Source organism: Mercenaria mercenaria, chromosome 18 (assembly GCF_021730395.1).
Source record: "Mercenaria mercenaria strain notata chromosome 18, MADL_Memer_1, whole genome shotgun sequence".
Lineage (NCBI taxonomy): Eukaryota > Metazoa > Mollusca > Bivalvia > Venerida > Veneridae > Mercenaria > Mercenaria mercenaria.
This window is the reverse complement of record NC_069378.1, coordinates 15,605,281-15,625,918: the sequence shown is the minus strand read 5'-3', so window position 1 is coordinate 15,625,918 and position 20,638 is coordinate 15,605,281. Positions and strand designations below refer to the sequence as shown.

Below are 20,638 nucleotides of genomic sequence, written 5' to 3'. Positions count from 1 at the left end.
TTTTTCATTTTTCTTAAAAAGTGATTTTAACTATTTCCAAACTAATGTATTGGTAGAAATATGTTGTTTCATATCGATAACTCAGTTTTTTTTCAACTCATGGCAAGTTTCTGTCATGGCAACTTTGCCATGGCAAGATTCTGCCATGGCAAAATTTTACCATGGTAAGTTTGCCATGGCAAGATTTTGCCATGGCAATTAATTTTTTTTTCAAATATTTTAAAGGAAGTTTGATAAATTTAGTGATTATGAAATACAATACTGGCAGAAACAGAGAAGATTTTAGATTTCTTGGCACATTTAAATCAGGAAGAACAGAATCTTGCTACATATATTGTTTCACCATTACTGGGATAAATGCTGATTGATTTTCAGCGGCAAGAAGTAGTTTTTTACTTCCTTGTTTTAATGAATGAGAATGTATGAAATGTATTTGTAATATTACATCACAGTGACCGTGTGCCATATGTTTTTCTATTTAGAACAATACAAATATTACTTAAATTACAGAACATATCTATTCATCAAATAAGTAAGTTTCTTTCGTTTATGAAATACGATATTAGTTATTATCATAGTATCTTGGTCTTTGATGTTATATATGACTCGAAAATTTTAGCAGGCTTGGATAATCTAAGCGCCGCGCAAAAATAGAAAAAAAAATATCCCAACAAAAATGTTTAGCGCTTTAAAGTTTTTTTTTTTATATTCTTCGTCTGCAATCAGGTACTTAAGCATTCAAGACATAATTGTGAATACAGCGATTTTTATTGACGAATAGGAAAAATATGTATCAGATTTTCCCTTGCACATATATATATATAATTGTGTGAGTCTTCAAAATACGAGACAGTGGTTATATCGTATTTTTATTTAAGAAGAAACAGATATAATCTATAATGGATATAACAGACTAGTTTGGCTATATGGAAAGAAACAGATATTATAATTCACAATGTGTAGCAAAGCTGATTGTCAAGTAACTATCTACTTGCAAGGTACACTATATGTTATGAAATATAGCCATTTTTATTTATTAACATAATACGTCAGCAGTGTAATTTTCAAATAGAAAAGACCGATAAAACGTTTTCCGTATACAGTAGACACGTATTTTCAATATCTTAGCAATGCTAACTTAAAGTAAATAGCTTGTATTGCGTATATGATTTTTTGAAAAGTAGTACTACAAATATTTTACAACGGAAAATATTTTGTCCAAACGATTCTCAGGCGAAAATAGTAGACTACTAAATAGGCATTTATAGCCAAGTGTTATCTATGACGAATTTATAGTATCTTTACAAATCCTCGCGCGATATAGTGTAAACTTAATCATGATCAACAATTAGGTAAAATTTGCCGTCTTATCGGTAAAATTATCCCCCTTGAAATCACCTGGCAGTGCGATATCGATTTTTATCTGGTTGATATTTTCCAATAGAAACAAAGAAGGAAAAAAAGTTTGAACAAATATTGTTTTAATTAGAATGAACACACAATATTTATTATCCTGTTGAAGTGTTCGTCATTCTTTTCTCTTTACAAAGATATAAAAATTATTTATCTAAAATGAAGAATTAATGCTTCCCTTGGCGATTAAAAAACATCACTATCAGTCTCTGTTTACAGCATATAGTTACTGAATAAAATAAGCAAAAACCTGTGATACGTATCTTATTCTTTTCCCTGTAGCCACTTTATTCATATATTGAGAATATTTATTATCCTATTGAAGTATTCTACAGACAATAAACTTTTTATATATGTTTTTATTTTGAAATTATTTTAATGTCTTCTTGCTTCCCTAGACGTTTAAAAGTTGGTGATTTTTGTATTATTTCTTTATTTGCCGTGTCCGTGGTATTTCCGGACGCGTGCGGAAACGCACGAACCCGCCCGAAGTTTAGCTGCCGATGATACAGAAAATATTATTGTTACAACATAGTATTAAGTGATAATAATAGTGCGGGAATAATTTCAGTTATATTAAGGCGAACCATATACAGTTTTTGGGAATTACAAGCTTACCGCAAAATAAATGTTACAGAGAAAGATGCTGCCGTATCATGTTAATAAATAAAAAAAAAATAAGACATGATGCACGTTGCAACTATATATATTTCTTTCTAAACCACTGTCTCGTATTTTAAAGATTCGTTTAATTATACTTATATATACCCCTTAGTTTAAGTATTAACCGTAAATATGTTATAAAGAATTTATATAATGCAACATTTGAGTAAATTGTTTTCGGAGCCCCTGAAACAGCCATATTAAAGCGCTTTTCGATAGTTGTTTATTACCAATTAACAGCTTTTTGCAAGTTTATTGCTTATCAACACCTTTTTATTAGGGGATTATGGACGATCAGGTCTTAAAATTACACAGATAATAATCTTCTCGGTGACTGCGTGAGAGCATTTTGAAAATTGTAACATGTTTAATGAACGAGACTTAAATACACAATAAATATATTGTTTCATTTTCAAGTACAAATTAATGTTGTTAGATACATAAGATAATGGGACAGTGATTGAGTATTTACTTGTATTTGATTAACAGTATTTTTTCCTGAATACAGGTTAATTGTTCGATATTAAAGTATAGATATATAGAACACGTGTTAAAAGTTCGCCTAAGAGTGAAAATATTATAGTATAGAAGTTTGTGACAACATTGTGAAAAATTGTCGTTTATTAATTTATTAGTTTATTCAAAGAAGTATAAAATACATTTTTAATTTTTTTTATAGCTCTTTGGTTTATTGTCTCTCCTGAAAATTATTATGTACTTTCTCTGCTCCATATTATATAATGCTTTCATTTGCTGTAGGCATTGTGTTTATGCAATAAATCGAAATTGAATTGAACTGAATGTACGCACAGCTAATCTCAAGAAGGTATAGCACGCGCTAAAAGATATGAAAAATCTGTAATCCCCTGTTCATAGTAAAAATATTCGTGATAGTTATTATGAATAACCTTTACACTACATTAGTGTCACTTTATCCTAAATCTTTTCTAAAAGACTTTTTTCTATGGTGTGCTTGTTTTATTCTTAGGTTTTCCACTTTTTATTTTAAAAATCTGACATTTATTAAATCAGTCAGTCAGTCCCTTTTGAGAAACCTTGAGAAGTCATAATTCGCACATACTTTATAACACAATGACTGGCTCGGGGGCAAATAGGTCACACTTCCAATTAACAGGCTCTGGTGTCATAAAAAGATACCTTTTACATTGTCAAGTATGTTTGCTAGTTTGTTTATCTGTTCATTTTTCATCAGTGTGTGACAATATGTTTTTCAAATGTACATTACATAGCAAAATTAATTTTAACAAGTTAAATATGATTAATAATAATAATAAAAAACGCATTTCACGTCTATTTATAATAACTGAAAATGAAATTGTCAAGTTTGTAAGCACTTTTAAAATATTTTTTTTTCCTGCTTTCTATTTTTTAAGATAATAGTAGTTTTATGTACATGTATGTTATGCTCGCCTAATATACATGATTTTGTGTATTTATATTTGTTTTTATGTCTCAGTTTCTTTAATGTAAAATATAAAGAAGATAATATAGTGTTGATCATATTTTCATATACTATGCCAAAGAAGTATAAAACACTTTTTATAGCTCTTTGACTATGCAAAATAAAAGAATAAATAACGTAGTGTCTTCTTTTTTCCGTTCCGTATTTTACATTATTGAAAAACAGAATTAAACCAAGTTGATGACTATATTAGCTGTTGTTGTTTTACCGGTACTTAAAATTGGTGTAAAATAAATCACCCTTCCCACTACGTTTTTACAGGAGATCTCTTATCAATAATCCTTGTTTTTTTATGATCGGCACCTCCCGTGATACGATAAGCGGAGATAGCCGAACCATAACGATCTAAAAAATATCCGATAGTGATCGATATTTAGCTAGACGGTCGAAGGGAGACAACAAGGTATAGCGTTGATCTCAATAAACAAGGAAAGATAATAGAATCGATTTTTGCCCAATTCTTCAGTATGGAATCGGCGAGTCGAATGTTAAAATATTATCCAGAGGTACCTACATTCAATCAAACAAGAAGCTGCGTTTAAGTGGCAGGGGACAGTTTCGCATTTGGCCCGGGTACGTTTTTTAAATAAAATAGACATATGCACTTTACAGGCATATGCATGTATATTTCAACTGGTTATTTATGATGTGTATAGAACTAAGGATTCCTGCGTACGAGTGATTATTGTGTAAAATAAATATGTGCATGTATCGATTTTCCTAGCTCCATGTAGACGGCCGGGTCTAAAACTTTACCTGAGGTAACGGAAGTCAGACGAATTGGAAACAGTCATCCATCCATCCAGCTTCAGCTCAAATTTGCGGAAAAAGTAAACGGTCATCAGTCACTTTTCTTCCCACTATTATTTTTATCTGGCCACATGCTTTAAAAGAATGCATGTGTTTTAGGTCAGTCATTTGCAGATAATACGGTACAGTTCGTGCAAGATGTGCATTTTGGGCCTTTTTTGTGTAAAAAATTAGTGTCCTGAAACCTGCGTTTTACTCGTTTTTATCACAGAAGCAACAGAATCGGCAGACTGAAAATGTCACATAATGAAGTGCTATGTGTATGCAAGACATTCAATAATTGCCTTGAATTTGTCGAAATTGGATTTTTTTATGATTTTTTTCGCACTGGTATCAGCGCAGAGTTGTGGAGTTTTCAAATTTACTGTCCCTTGCCCCTATAAAAGATTCGGCCAAAATTAAATTTCGGAAATCTCTTGATTTTGCGCAGTTTTAGGTAGTTTAGAACCTCTAGATTGATATTTTAAACTTTCTGGGGACTTAAAACGCTAAATGACGGCACAGCAGCTCAAAAATATTACGGTGAGGACACATCAAGGTTTGAAAGTCAATATCTGCACAGACGATTTTTCAAAATTCTACCACTATTAATCGTGTAAAAACACCATTTTCATTATTCTTAACCCACGTTAACTGTCCAACAATAAAAGTGTACAACAATTATACAACTATAAACCTGTTCTAGCTTACAAACGACCCAAAAACCTACAGGATTATCTTACTCATTCGTCACTAAACAAAAAATCTTTGGATTGTAAAAAGTAGATGTAACAGACGCAGATGTACACATTGTGACAGTATTACTGAAAGTGATACATTTACGAGTACAAATACAGGGAAAACTTTTAAAATATTTTTCGGTGGAAACTGCACGTCTAGTGACGTTATTTATTTAATCACATGTAAAGGTGTAAAGTACAATATGTCGGTCAAACGCATCAACTTGTGTCGAAACGGATGAACAGTCATAAATTTGATATCAGAAGTATATGTGACCCAAGTTTTTCATCAAATGTTGCTCTTCATTTCAATTCTACTGAACATTCTATGGAAGACTTTTATGCCGATTGACTTAGTGCGTGATAACATGGATAGACTGCTAAGGAGACATATTGGATTCATAAATTAGATACGTTATAGCCGCACGGTATGAATGCAAAGTCACTGTATAAATTCTCAAAGTAACTTTATTAGAACTGAAATGTCTCGTGTTATGTGTATGATGTTGAAGTTAAGTTTTGCACTTTTATATACTCCCTGTTTTATATAGTTACGTAACCTTTCTGTATAATCTTAACACTGCCAAAATTATTCAGCTTTAATTTTTAACATGTTTGTATTCTCAATTTATTGTAAATATAAATATTTTAATGACAACATTTTACGAAAACAACAAAATGCATCTTAATTATTACCTCCCTTTATTATATATAAAATTTTGATAAAGACAGTACCGGCTGCAAGTTTTTATATGGAACGTAATTTGATTAATTCTGGCATACATATTGTATTTGCTAAATAAATTAGAGCATAATGTTATAAACAATTAGATTAATTTTTTAAATGTTCAATTATCTTGTTAATAATTTAATGTCTTTCCTTCATATATATATATAACAAAGTGTGCCTTTATCGTGGCTTTATGAATTTTAAAATGAATCTCTGCTGGATTCTACCTTTAAAACTTTTGTATTTGAATCTTCAATAATTAACTGTTATTTCCACTTTTTTGAATATTATTTACTGGCCGAGTCTCTGTGGAAATTCATGTATCATTTGATCCAGTTAATTAATGATGAGTTTAATACGTGTATTATCTAAACTATAACGTCTACAACTAAATAGAATAATAATGTATATTATTTAACATTCATAGACGTATTATTTTATGATGCACTTTAAATTTATAAACCATTTATGGCGTCTAAACGTCGACGTCCATTTGGCGCGTCAACGTCATTTCCGCATTCCACGTATCATTGTGTATGTTATTGTCAATTCTAATATGCTTGCATCTGTTAAAGCACTCTTACGCTAGAATGACGTCACATTAACGTGCGGTGACGTCAAAGGTTTTGTTGCGACCAAGAAAGAGCGCTTCTATATTTTATCTCCTGTTTTAGTTGAAGGGCATATAAGAATCGAAATAATTTATAGCACAAACGTGTTTTAACACTATTTATGCACTCGGGTGGTGATACGTCGTTCAAATAATTTCACTCGGGCTGCGCCCTCGTGATATTATTACGCCCGACGTATAACCACCCATCGTGCATAAATCGTGTTAAAGCACTCTTTTGCTATAAATTATTTCTTAACTGAAGAAGCGTATTAAAGCGAAACATGTTTTGGCAAAACTGTGTTGGTTTATGAATTTTCAACATTATATGTTATTTTTAACAAACACAGGTTTACATAAGTTATTGATTGAAAAGACAAAACAATCCACATTAGAGACGGCATATTTCCAAATGCATCGGGCATTCATACAATGATTATTTTTATTTTTACAGACTTTTGTTTTTATTTATTTTGCTGCGAATTTTTAATCCACTGTTATAAGGATGAGTTATCATGATTGTTCTTTTATGAAATATTTAAATATTTATTTAGAATGTAATGATAATACACGTTTTTTTTTGTGTATTAACGTCTACAGAAGCCCTTGGGATATGTTTGTGACCTCGACCTTCGGTCTCGGTCACAAACAATCCCGCGGGCTTCTGCAACACATCCTGAAGGGTTTTAAGCGATGTTTTTATCTCTCATTATTACAAACGTAAGATTACCAATAATTGTTCATATCATTTCACAATTTGGTGGACTCGATCACAATTTCATGAATAATAACTTTACATTTGAGTTACATTGAGTACGGACACGCAGTTGGAGTACGGATGAGTACGAACGCAGTGTCAAGTTTCCAAGCTGTTTATATAAATTCTTCGAGAAATTAGATATAAACATACTGACTGATACTTACAAAAATCATAAACATGATACCTAAAGACAAAAAATCGCACAGGTAAACACGCGGTTCTTTAACATTCACGGTTGTCTACAAAATCTGAATTGACGCAGAGTTCTAAAAGGGGAGTAAACAAGGGAAGAAACGAGTACGAACAATGTTGGGGGCCAGCGCATTTGGCGTTAGATACTGATACAGTAAAACATTCTATGGTTTAGATTGCATCTTTAATGCTTCAAGAAGAGGTTTTTATGAAAGAAAAAAGACGCAGATACCAGATGTCAATCTGCGCAGAATTACATATACGTCCCTGGGAAAGCATTTCAAAAATAAAAATCGGGTATTAACAGCACGTGAATTGCCTTGTTTGCACACGGTTTTTCTCCCGTTAATACATGGGCGGATCCAGCGAAAAAAGTAGTTTTTATGCAAGAATTAAACATTTGAGGATGAATAATTATAAATATGAATTATGCAGCGAGTAAACACTGACACGGATTACACTCTGCATTCAGTTTGGTGTTTTGATAAATTATTCACATATTTAAAGGGGATAAAATACAGCTTTAATACGGGAGCTGGCGTATTTTCAAATAGATATATTTTACTTCCTATGTACTATAATCTATCATCGGTCTAAAAATCAACCAAAAGGAAAGGTAGAAACACATAACTTCATATAAGATGCTTACGGGCGACATGTCGAGTCCGCTAGCGGTCAAAAGGACTGGAAGCGCAAAACATCTAAGTACACACAAAAATCCTAACCAGTAGAGATAGATCATACATTTGTTATACATCTCATTATTCTATACTTATTTTATCTATCCAGTCGCGAACGTTCATTTGCAACACGTGACCGTACAATATATTACAGTATTTGGATGCACGTGCGTACAAAAATCCTGTATTTTCTGTATTTGGACGCACGCGCGTACAAAAATCCTGTATTTTCTGTATTTGGATGGTTCAACAGTCCCGTGTTAAACATACGATAAAGCCCGAAACGCGTGAAAATGTTCTGAATGCAAATCGGATGAAGTAGGCGCTCTATGTACAGAGTTTGATTATGCGCTTTGAAATCTTGATTTAATTTGAGGTTTTTTTTTCTTTCTTTTTGTTTACAACACACAAAAATGATTCAAGGGATAACAATGCTATCTGATTAAGATATTAAAACGTTTGTTAATAATCAAAAACTTAAAAATACAGTAAAAAGGATCATCAGATGTTGGAATATTTGAAAAGTCGCTAAAAGAAGCCGTTCCGGACGAAACCTAGAAATTGGTATCAGCCATGACTGTCTGAATAGCTACCTCAGCAATTTATATTTAAGGGTTAAGAAACAAAATGGAGAAGATTATGAATGGCAACGGACGGGCGGTCAGCATCCAAAACATGTCTGCTCTATAACTCAGTTTTCGCTGGATCTTCACCAGACTTGCTGACAATGTTTGTGGGCATTACATCTCGGCCAATTTCGATAACTAGCAAAATTGTACCACGCACTCTTTGATTATAATAGTTCTTGAATTACTCGAAAAACAGGGAACTTAGCCTTGTCCGCTCTTAAAAGTCGAATAGTTTTCATCCGATCTTCACCAAACTTGCTGACAATGTCGGTGGGCATAATATCTCAGCCAAGTATTATTACCACCCAAATCGCCAAATGGCTGTTGTAGGGATGTTGCACCATATACCTTTTTTCATGATGATACGTAGAAAAAAAAACACATTCAATGAATTACGTATATTACGTATGAAGTGAAATAAATATATAATAAAAAGGTTATTTAAGGTCAAACATTGTTCTGTATAATATATATTTGCACCCATACTAAGCTGGGAAAAACTAGAAAAGGCAGGAATACAATATTCAGTGAAACTTTTTAATTTAAATATTAATATAGTAAGATAAAATAGATATAGAATAAAAAGGTTATTTAACATTGTACTGTACAATACGAGATATATTTGGACTCGTACCCAGCTGAGAAAACTATATTGAAATCGCCTAGCGGCTCGTCCAATATGGTTTTCTCAGCTGGGTACGAGTCCAAATATGTCTGCGTATTGTACAGAACAATGTTAAATAACCTAATAATATTGAATGCAAGATGCATGTTGTACTGTTTAAAAGTGGTGTTAAATTATTTTAAAACGAACAGATACAAAAAAGTTACAATTGCAGTATCATAACAAATGTCTTTACTTCTTTACTATATTTTAGATTCCTGTATCATTATTAATAATAACAATATTATCATTATTCATTCATTCCTTTCCCCACCTTTACCCCATCCCTACCGCACGCCTCAAATGCACGACATTACCATCCCGTATCATTTAAGTGGAAACTTTATTATCTCCCTGTCACAAATACTCTCCCTATTTCAAAATAATTTCACCTTTTTCTGGCGTGACCCTCTATCAAAACAGCCAACTATAAAGGCAAGGTGAGCAAGGTCCTCGTCTTTCAATATGTACAAGGAAGTAAAATTTAGATAATTATACATGTTAAGACTGCTGTCTTCAGAAAGTATACATGTAATAGAATGTATAACTTCCATTGGGCTTAAAGCTAATACCACATTATTTTACTACTGAAGATCCAAGCCTATTACATAATTGATTATAAATACATGTCTTAGTTTTCAGTAGGCATTGTCGACATTAAAAGTTCATATTACGATATATATTTCTGTGTACAAATTCTTGCAACATTTAATGTCAAAAGTGCAACTTCTAGGGCAGATGATTTTGCGGCAAAACGTTTGCTAACGGTGGATGCAACATTTAATTCCATTCTTGCGACGTTTAACTGTACTTGCGACACTTAACGCTAGTGCGAAAGTAAATAGTGCTAAAGTAAGTTAGCGTATGTTTTGGGCCGTATGTTAAATGCAGGATACGTCAGTTCCTCAGTGAAAAATCATATAGCTGTGGGACCGCTGCTTTGTGGAAAATACATATTTCTACTCTATTAATTGACGTAAATACACATGTTCTGATACTTGTAAAAATAAATATGGTCATCGTATGACCTTCACATTCGTTATATAGCACATTCTAACACGCCCCGATTTATTTCCATACTAAACAAAGAAGACTGAAACTGTTTATTATTATTCAAAAACACATACAGATCGTACGTCAGAATCATTACGCCAAGCGTAACGTCATAACGGTGCACTGTTAAAGAAAATCACATGGAGCATGCAAATATTTAGAAAATATCTTGAAAAATGTAGACAGAAATCTTTAATAACTTGCTAAACTCAAAAGTATAATATCTCAAATTTCTCGCCATGTGTGGCTGCGTTTCTTTAGTGAAGCGCCGTTGAACGTGTTATCATGATGATGATGATAATAATGATGATGATGATGATGATAATAATAATAATAATGATGATAATAATAATAATAACTTGGTCATGCCTAAAAACCAACTTAAATACTAATGATTCCCAGCAGAACGTGTAGGACATAGCTCGATTTGTAAACTAGAGGTTTCCCTTCCCATTGATAAACAACAATTTAAAAGCTCTATCTCTCCGCAAAAAATAGTCTCTGTGTTTAAGTACTGTCATTTAATAATAATTTCATATAAATACAACTAAAATTGCACCGATGCACTTAAAATTCGCTTGCCTGACACGTTAAACTTCCGAACAAATGCTAGCTATCTGCCATCGATAGGTATCCCTGAATTAAATGTACGACAGTGACGTAATAATAATGCGGGGTCACTGACGGCGACAAGAACGACATTATAAGCCGGTGGGTGACTTTCTACGGGTATTGCAAAATGCTCATTTAGTAACATAGCATATGTTGCACAAAACTATCTGATACAAATTTTTTCTTTTCGTTATTATAAATTGATGTATTCACAATCATTTCCAGAAAGCTTAAGTACCTCAATGTTCGCAATTAAATTTAGATAAAGATTGACAGAAAACTTTAAAGCGCTAAACCTTTCTATTCGGATTTCTTTTCTTTTCTTTTCTTGCGCGGCTTAGATTATCCAAGCCTAAAAAAATCCTCGAGTCACATATAACATCAAAGATTAAGATACTGTGATAATAATTAATATCGTATTTCATATTAAACGAAAGAAACTTACTTTTTATATATGTAATTCGAGAAATATATGTATTGTTGTAAACAGAAAAAATATATGTCATATGATTACCGTTATATGATATTACAATTACATTTCATCAATTTTTATTCATTAAAACAAGGAAGTAAAAAACTACTTCTTGCCACTGAAAATCAATCAGCATTTATCCCAGTAATGGTGAAACAATCTATGTAGCAAAATTCTGTGCTTGCTGATTTAAATGTGCCAACACAAGAAATCTAAAATCTTCTCTGTTCCTGTCAGTATTGTATTTCATAATCACTAAAATTATCAAACTTCCTTTAAAATATTTGAGAAAATAAATTAATTGCCATGGCAAAATCTTGCCATGGCAAACTTACCATGGTAAAATTTTGCCATGGCAGAATCTTGCCATGGCAAGGTTGCCATGGTAGAAACTTGCCATGGCAAAATTGCCATGGCAGAACCTTGCCATGGCAAAATTGCCATGGCAGAATCTTGCCATGGCAAAATAAAAAAAAACTGAGTTATCGATATGAAACAACATATTTCTACCAAACCATTCGTTTGGAAATAGTTAAAATCACTTTTTAAGAAAAATGAAAAAATTTGCCATGGCAATTTTGCCATGGCAAAATCATGAATTTTCTTGCCATGGCAAAATTATTTTGCCATGGCAACACATTTTGCCATGGCAAAAGACCGATTTGCCATGGCAAAACCGCTTTTGCCATGGCAAATGTAATTTTCTCGTACTGATTAACAAAAAACTAGTAATGATATCATATCAAAACATACTAACTTTAAAATAGGTGGGTTAATGTAACAATTTAAGGCAATTTTCATTTTTGTAAAGCGTGTATAAATATGGGCTGAATTTGCCAAATACCGGCGTGGCAAAAAGAAACCGGCGGCTATTATATATAAGTCGACAACAAAAATCTAATGGGTTTGGGAAACGCTTACAAAACGTTTACAGCTTGTATCTACAGAAACAACTTATCAAAAGACATGAAGTTAGGAAGTTTGAAACATTTTATAGTCCAATAAAGTAAGAGAAATCCCATTATACAGGCTTCTATTGTAAATTTCAAATTTCAAAAGCGTTCTAAATGCGGTTGAAATTTAAAAAAAAAAGCGTGTTGCGTTAAAAATATGCTGAACGGATTTTGAAACAGCTTGGCACATACATTCACGTAACGGAACAAACAAAAATGTATCTGGTATTTCATTTATACCCACAGATTAACGGTATGGACGAATTAAGATGTCAAATGTTTGCGATGAATGTTTAGTACTGTTCTCAGTGCGGAATAAAGGAACGGCAAAACACAACAACACAGAGCCAGTAGTTCAGTAAACTAACATATTAAACTTCTTTGCATTTCAAAGACAAAGTTGTTGATTAATTGGAACATAATTGAACTGTCAGCTATTTGTAAAGGTCTATGGATTTGGGGAGAACAAATTACTAACATTCCTGTATTGTGTGTTCTACAAAGTTTCTAATGAAAATGAGAACAATTTTCTAGTTAATTCTTGATCAAAGTCATTGTCTGACTTATAAACCGTAAGTTAACAACAAAGAAACACCGAATTTTGAACGGAAATATGACTGAGTTTTCAGATGTTTCTTCAATAACCTTTATTTTCCTTTCATGTCAAGTTTGCTCACACATGTCACATGAATATTTCATAATAATTTCAAAGACCAAAATCAGAAAATTGTACAAAAATCTTCAGGAATAAAGAGTCAAAATTCGATGCTGACTGAAGCAACCATCACCTGCAGTGCGTAAACAACAAAAAAAACAACACACTTTGATGATACCGACATGTTATGAAAATAAATAAAATGAGCAATCAGTCTTTGATGAAATTATTTACATGTTTGTACCTTGTTTGTTTCTTTCATATCACACAAGACAATTGGTTTATGACAATTTCTAAAAGTCAATAGGGAAAATGTTGAGAAAGACGCAATGTTGCAATGCTCTTACGAATATTGTTTGGAATTTTCAGTTTGATTTCTTATATGAAATAGAAAAAGTGGACGTCACGACGTTGCATGCATATTATCGCGCAAAAGTAATGGGCTTCATCAGGAAATTACGTAATTTTAGCAATCTTTTCTCTTTGATGTAAGTTGTGTGTGCTCACGCATGCTTACGTTATGCGTGCGTGCGTGTGTGGTTTTTATTTAGCATCTTTTAAAAATGTTTCTGTCGTATAAACGACGGTGTCTTTTTGTACCAGTGAGCTTTACGCCAAACTTTAAAGTTCTACCTACCTCACTGGAATATCACGTTGAAGACACGTGACATGATATACCATTTAGTCACATTATACTGACACCGGGCTGACCAGCCCTAGTACTTACTCTTAATGGTGAGCGCCAAGTTTAGACACGCTTTATCTGCTGAAATGCTTTTCACGACTTTTCGACTTTGAATACTGACAAAAACACTAGTTTTTGATGACAGACTTTCCGAGGAAGGTGCATAATCACAACCATGTAAAAGTGGACATATTGATCCACCTTTGCATTGATATTTTATGATTTCAATGCATTACTTATATCATGTTTAAAAAACATTCCATACGTACATGTGTGTGTAAATATGTGGGTCACCAGGCCAGAAAAATAATCTAGAAAATCTAAATAGCTTTCACAACAATAGTTTAAAAAATGATGACACCAGTATACAGGTATTTTTTTCATTGGTGTAAACATGTTTCTCTTTCAAAGCTTTCAATCGCGAAAATTTGATTTTATAAGATAGCGCGCTATAAACTTGCAATATTTGATATTATGAACTTATTTTTATATGTAAGTTTTGCAAAATAAAAACAAAACCCAAAGGTATTAAATGATTGTAAGCTAAATTTATATATAAGAACTCTCGTTTAATCTATATAACGTGGCAAAAGATCATTTTACTGCGTAAGAGACGCAAAAGAAAATTCATGATATTCATCACATATCAGCGTAAATATCAATGATTACTTTTAACGTCTGACTGTTTTGAATTTAAAATTTCATCACACCTTCATTCCGCCAAGCATGTTTGAAATTTCTCGATGCTGGTTGCTTGTCATAATATTACAACATTTCCCGCGCAAACCCTATCCTAAGCCTAAGATATAATCACACTTAGGGAGGAAATGTTTTATGTGTATTAAGTCTATGCGTCATAACTGGTTAAATGTGTTTCATAACTCCTTACCGCATGCGAGAGCGATGATGCCTTACCTTTTTACACGCAAGACCTGTATTTCTAGCTTTTCTTCAAATCACATTTTTATGCATTGTGAGCTATATTGAGTTATATATCGTTAATACAATGTGTCACAAATGACAACATCAATAACTTGCAGATGATAATTAGGTGTGCGTGCGTGTGTGTGTATGTATGTGAGTTAGGGCGTTATAAAACATAGCCCATATGTATAATTATTATGGGTCAAGGTTATACATGCCTCACGTTGTCCACTCAAGGATTCGGGTTACACTGAGAGGAAGTGTGAGATTTAACAATTAGTACAAACATTATTCTTGCTTGCTTAATAGATCCTAGTAATATTGCAAAAATAAATTGGACACGACGACAATTTTATAAAAGTAATAACTTCACAAGGAGGAAAGGAAAACGTGGCCGAGTGGTTAAGTTCGCTGACGTGGAATGTCTTGTCATTCTCTGATGACGGTTAGACACCTCGCTTAGAGTGTAGAGTTCTTTATGTGAGGAAGTCATACACCTGACTTGAACAAGGTAAGTGGTTCTACCAAGGTGTCCGCCCATGTCTAAAACAACGCTCTGAGGGACACTCGGGGTCTTGCTCTTGACATAAATTGTGTCGGTGTGACTCTAAGCCCAAGAAAATCATCCATAAAAACAGAAAAGGAAAATAATTCATCATTTATCATCTTTATGTTAAGATGTAAGTAATTTCAACATCCCTTTATGAATGGCAGAGATATGGACCGGACACAAAACATACCCTGTTAACCTTTGACTTGTAAGTGTGACCTTGACCTTGGAGCTAGGGGTCTGAGTCTTGCGCACGACACTTTGTCTCATTATGGTGAACATTTATGCCAAGTTATTTCAAAATCCCTTTATGGATGGAAGAGTTACAGCCCGGACAAGAATTTACCGCACGGACGCACGCATGCACGGACGGACGGACAGTGCGATTTTAATATGCCCACCTTCGGGGGCATAAAATGTTTTTAACTTAATGCCCTTGCAAAGGTGAACTAAGTGGCAAGCATGTAATAAAACTTCATTCAATATCCTTTATATACAAAACATGAATAATGTGTGATTCTATTTTCTATTCACAAATGAAAATAGTTGCTTTACAACTCTCATTCCTGGCTTAATTTTTACCAGAAAACACTAGTTTACAGTGTCGGTGCATCCTTCAATTGCAAAAATGGGTAATGTTTCCGTAATATAAGCTCAGTAGTTTATGTTTACCTATTTGTTACTTAAATGGTGATGAGACGATGTGCAGAGTGCTTAAACCGGCTATGTAGAGCAAAGGTCAAGGTAACCAATTAGCTCAAGTGTCAAATCGGTCCGTCATATTTCGTGTTTAGAGCATAACGTATTAACCATTCAAGGTATTGATATCAAATTTGGGATGTAGGTAGATCGTGATGAGATGATGTGTCATTTTATAAACAAGGGTGGTTGGTCAAAGGTCAGGATCACAGCAAGGTCAAATCTTCCCATCATAATCGTGCCCAGAGCATAACTTAAAAATGTTAAGGTGTTGACTTGAAACTTTGTATATGAGACGATGTGCAGACTGAAATCTACATTTCGCCCCTCCCCCAATGATTTATTTCTTGCTCTTCAGTATTCTGTCAGCACCACTGCACACACACACACATATACCCTACTAATCCCCCACTAACTCCCACCCGCCAAAAATCATACATATTTGCTTTTCTTTAAATCTTGCTTTCATCCTCCATTGAAATAATTCTTCGGGCGTATATTGCCCCGCTTGGCGGAGCTCCGGTTTAGAATATTTATCACAATAAAGCAAGTTAACGGATATCTCTGTATACGAGATATCAATATATTCAGATAAACCGCTATCATAGCAGAATCCAATCATGTAAAATTCTGTTTGTTTTAATTTGGTATGCTAAACTGGACTATTCTACCATGTTTCGTATTTCTGATTTGTTTGCTTGTCTGTTAAACCATTATATTTCATATCTCGGTGCAATGGAAGGTTTTCTTCCCATAACTGAATGTTTGCGTTTAAGCTGCAAGTTAAACATAATACAGGTGGGAAGGCAATACATATTCACTTTATCTATAAATATCACAGCTTGCAGTAAAAAATGAAATCAATAAAAAGATCGTTTGTAAGCGTAGAATGAAACCAAGCAAAATAACAGCATACTCGATTGAGCCTGTTCGTTAAATGTACATCAACACTCATGCCCACAGGCACCGGCTTAGGCGAGACTCTATGTAAGAAGTAGAATTGAACACCACTGTCAGTCCAAAGAATCAAAAAGGTATATTAACGCTGAATCCATGTATGTGGATCCATTTTACAGCAGTCACACGACACACATAAAGGCTTCTGTTGTGATAGTTAATAAAATCTATATTAAGAAGAACCTTTCGAAGCCTAGAGTTTAGCAAATCAGAATAATAGCAGGCTGAAGTTGACGGAGTCTGTATATCAGAGACAATGAATTTTCGCATCACGTCTCGAGTCTCTTAACACGTACGTCAGAAAATGTTCCAGTTTATGACTGGTAAGCAGGAAACATATTTGTAAACGATAGTATTATGACTAATGTGTTACTCAGAGAAGAATGATTTAAATATAAAATATAATTATGGCATGAAGCAGCAAATGACTGTTTCAGAGTTATTTACTTTTACTAAAATTGAAATAGATAGAATAATTGCTCAGACAGAAGATCCAGATGTTTTACAGTATATAAATACAACTTCAATGCTAAATTCAGCCGAATCAAAGTGCCGAAGGACGAAGCAAAGGAAATCCAATTTATTTGCAAACTTAAGTAAATTGTATACAGGTAAACTTTGAATTCCAATATTCGCATCTAAAGGAGTAAAAACTTGGTTACACGTGTAACTAAGAAGTGACTCCATTCAATATTATGTATTTTGCAAGTCATTTTGGCAAAACAGTGCACATATTAAGAGATTGCGAGAATATAATATGGAAACTCTAAGTAGAAGTGAACTGAATGAAAATGAACTAAATTTTACATTACCAATTTTATTAGATTAAACATATTCCAGACATACAGCAGTCCATTTGACTGTGCTGTTGTAAAACCGATATGTAAAAACATTAACTAAAAATAAATCAAAAGTAATTTCATAACAATGATTCAAAATAAAGCAATAAAACTCAAGTCGTGTCAAAAGGCTGAAAGTAGGTGTTTTTTTCATCTCTTACGCTGTTTTAGATGAAAAATAATAGTTTATCTCAAGTGTCTACTGAATAAGATTAACATGTTTCTGTCTTTCTTTAAAATACTACAAAATCAATATAATTCCTAAATTTAAAGTTAATATCCATATCAGTGAATTACTGTGTTCCGTTTTTATTCACGACAGTCGAAACCTCGATAGCAACAGTCGAAATATCGAAAAACTCGAAACTATAGAAAGCCCAAACAAACTGTTTAAAACCAAATTCAAACAAACGAAATAGTATGTGCTATATAACATTTCATCTCGACTACATTATTAAAAAAAGTGCCATTATTTCCAATTTTCTATTAACTTGAAAGATCTTTGATAAAAACATGATTCATTAAGAAAATGCTATTTAGAGATGCAAAGAAAAGAGAAACAATAAAAACATATCAGTGTTGTAACTAAGTGCGTTTATTAATTCGATACTTTCACATATGATATGTAACATTTTCACTAAACTTTTATTATTTCTGAATTAACATTATTGGTTAACATCATTTTGTGTCATTTTTTCTATTAAGTGATATGGCTTTTGTCACTGTCACTATCAGCTAGGAGATAAAACAGATCATTAAAACTTTGAGAGTTCGATTATAAGGTAATAACATATTCATTAACGACCGCTACACAATTAGCAATCCGACTGTTTGAAGGAGTTAAGCTAAATACAATTCAAAAATTCATTTTGCTGTATGAAATAGCACAGTTGCATGTTGCCAACTTGACTCGGGTTACAAAGAATATTTTGAAAACGATATATATGTTTGTCGCAGTATAGGGCGGCATATATTTCACTAAGTGAACAAAAGATGCAATATTTGCATGAGTGACGCAGCCATCTGGTGTTTTCAAGAACTCTTAGAATCGCTTTTATCTATACTGCAAATTTATATCTGTCTTTTTTTCAGAAATCCTAGTATGATAATTATTCTGTTCGGCGGTTTATCATTAATTCAAGTAAACAAATGTCTGTATTGCTATATCTTTTTTTCAATTTATCTACTCGTTGCACAAATAGATTATAACTTAATATATTTACAGTTGAAACTATCTCAAATTTCAATCGTTAGAGCGTTTCACTTTGAAATAACCGATATTCGACATAAAATGTTGTTTGTTTTATGCACGTTTTTTTTTTGGACGAAACTTGAAACTGTCTTCATGATAGCCGAAATTTTGAAAGAAGCTTGTTCGAGATACAAGTTTCAACTGCACATAATTATCATTATTACTATTCAATTCCATTTACGTAAACATATTTCTTCCTAAATCTACATGAACATTATATTGAAATATTAGTTACTGTAGATTGCCCTTCTCTTTCACATATTGTGTAACCACAATAAAACAAGAACATCACTAAACCGATATAATCAACAACTGTTAAGAACAGTGCAAAATTAATAAAATTTCCATTCCAGGTGTAAACGTACTCTGGACACTGACGATTTATGTTGTTAAAATTTCCCCAAATCCAGGCTGTTCCTGCAATATAAACATCATAACATGAATATCGATATCAAACGTAACAAAATACAAACTATGTGTGTCAACTTTTGCATGACATCCAAACAGATAATTTAATACTAGGTCTACGAGGGATGTTCGAAATGAATTGCTTATTTCTATCTGGAGACTTCAAATTTCAAGTTAGCCCAAAAGGGCTCATTTCATGCCCTCGAAGTACTCCCCGTGGCTAGAAATGCAAAGTTTCAGCCGATGTATCCACTTCTTGAAGGCGTCACGGTACGCTGATTTGGGCACAGTAATAAGGTACTGATGAATGGCAGATCCAAGTGCCTGTCGGGACTGGTATTTCCGCCCAGCAAGGAATGATTTCAATTTCGGAAACAAAAAGAAATTACATGGGGCAAGGTCTGGGGAATACGCGGGGTGAGGCAAAACAGTTACTTTTTCTTTCTTCAAAAACGCCGTAACTATTGCGGAGGTATGAGCGGGGGCATTGTCATGTAGAAGACGGACATGTTTAAAACCAGTGGCAGGGCGTCGTTTCTGATAATACTTTTTCAGTTTCTTCAGTACTACGTCTTTGTAGTACTTTCCGGTGATGCTTTTGCCCTTTTTCACCGGCACTTTTATTGCGACTCCTTCACCAGAGAAGAAGATTGCATACAAAACCTTCTTTGCACTCAAAGAACGTTTGGCAATTATTGGGCGTTTGCTGTGTTTAGTGGCCCAGATCTTATTGCTAACCTTTCTGACGGGCTCAAAATAATGGACCCAGGTTTCATCACCTGTGACGACATTGGCAAATTATATTATCATATTTTGGAAACATTTGAAGCAGCTTTTTGGCCACTTTAACCGTTGCCTCTTTTGCTCATCAGTCAACAGATGTGGCACCCATCTAGCAGAAATCTTTCTGACTTTCAAATGCTTCTTCAAAATAAGGTGAACCGTTGATAGTGATATGCCTACCTTTCGTGCAATATCACGAACTGTAAATCTGGCATCTCCTTCAATGATTTCCTTTATTTTGGAAACGATTTCTTTACGAGATGCAGATTTTGGCCTACCTGATTTCGGTGCATTTTTGATGGACTCTACACCAGACTCAAATTTCTTTTTCCACCGCCGAACTGTGTCATAAGACACACAAGAAGGTCCATAAGCAGTAGAAAGTTCAGTCATCATCTGCTTCAAAGAACAACCAAGTTTTGAGCGAGCTTTGATGTAAGCCC

General features: G+C 33.4%; 1 protein-coding gene across 3 annotated transcripts in view; it reads right to left on the bottom strand.

Moving 5' to 3' along the window:
* Positions 1–17,720: 17,720 nt before the first annotated feature.
* LOC123538869 (probable E3 ubiquitin-protein ligase TRIML1) overlaps positions 17,721–20,638 on the bottom strand; it is a 54,073-nt gene continuing 51,155 nt past the window's right edge. For 2 of the 3 annotated variants that reach the window (XM_053530580.1, XM_053530581.1), the window contains exon 12: positions 17,722–19,421. In XM_053530580.1, coding sequence (XP_053386555.1) covers positions 19,219–19,421 — 203 coding nt within the window. In that variant the 3' untranslated portion in view covers positions 17,722–19,218. Of the gene's footprint in view, positions 19,422–20,638 lie in introns of all 3 variants that reach the window. The other variant, XM_053530582.1, reaches the window with a different exon arrangement.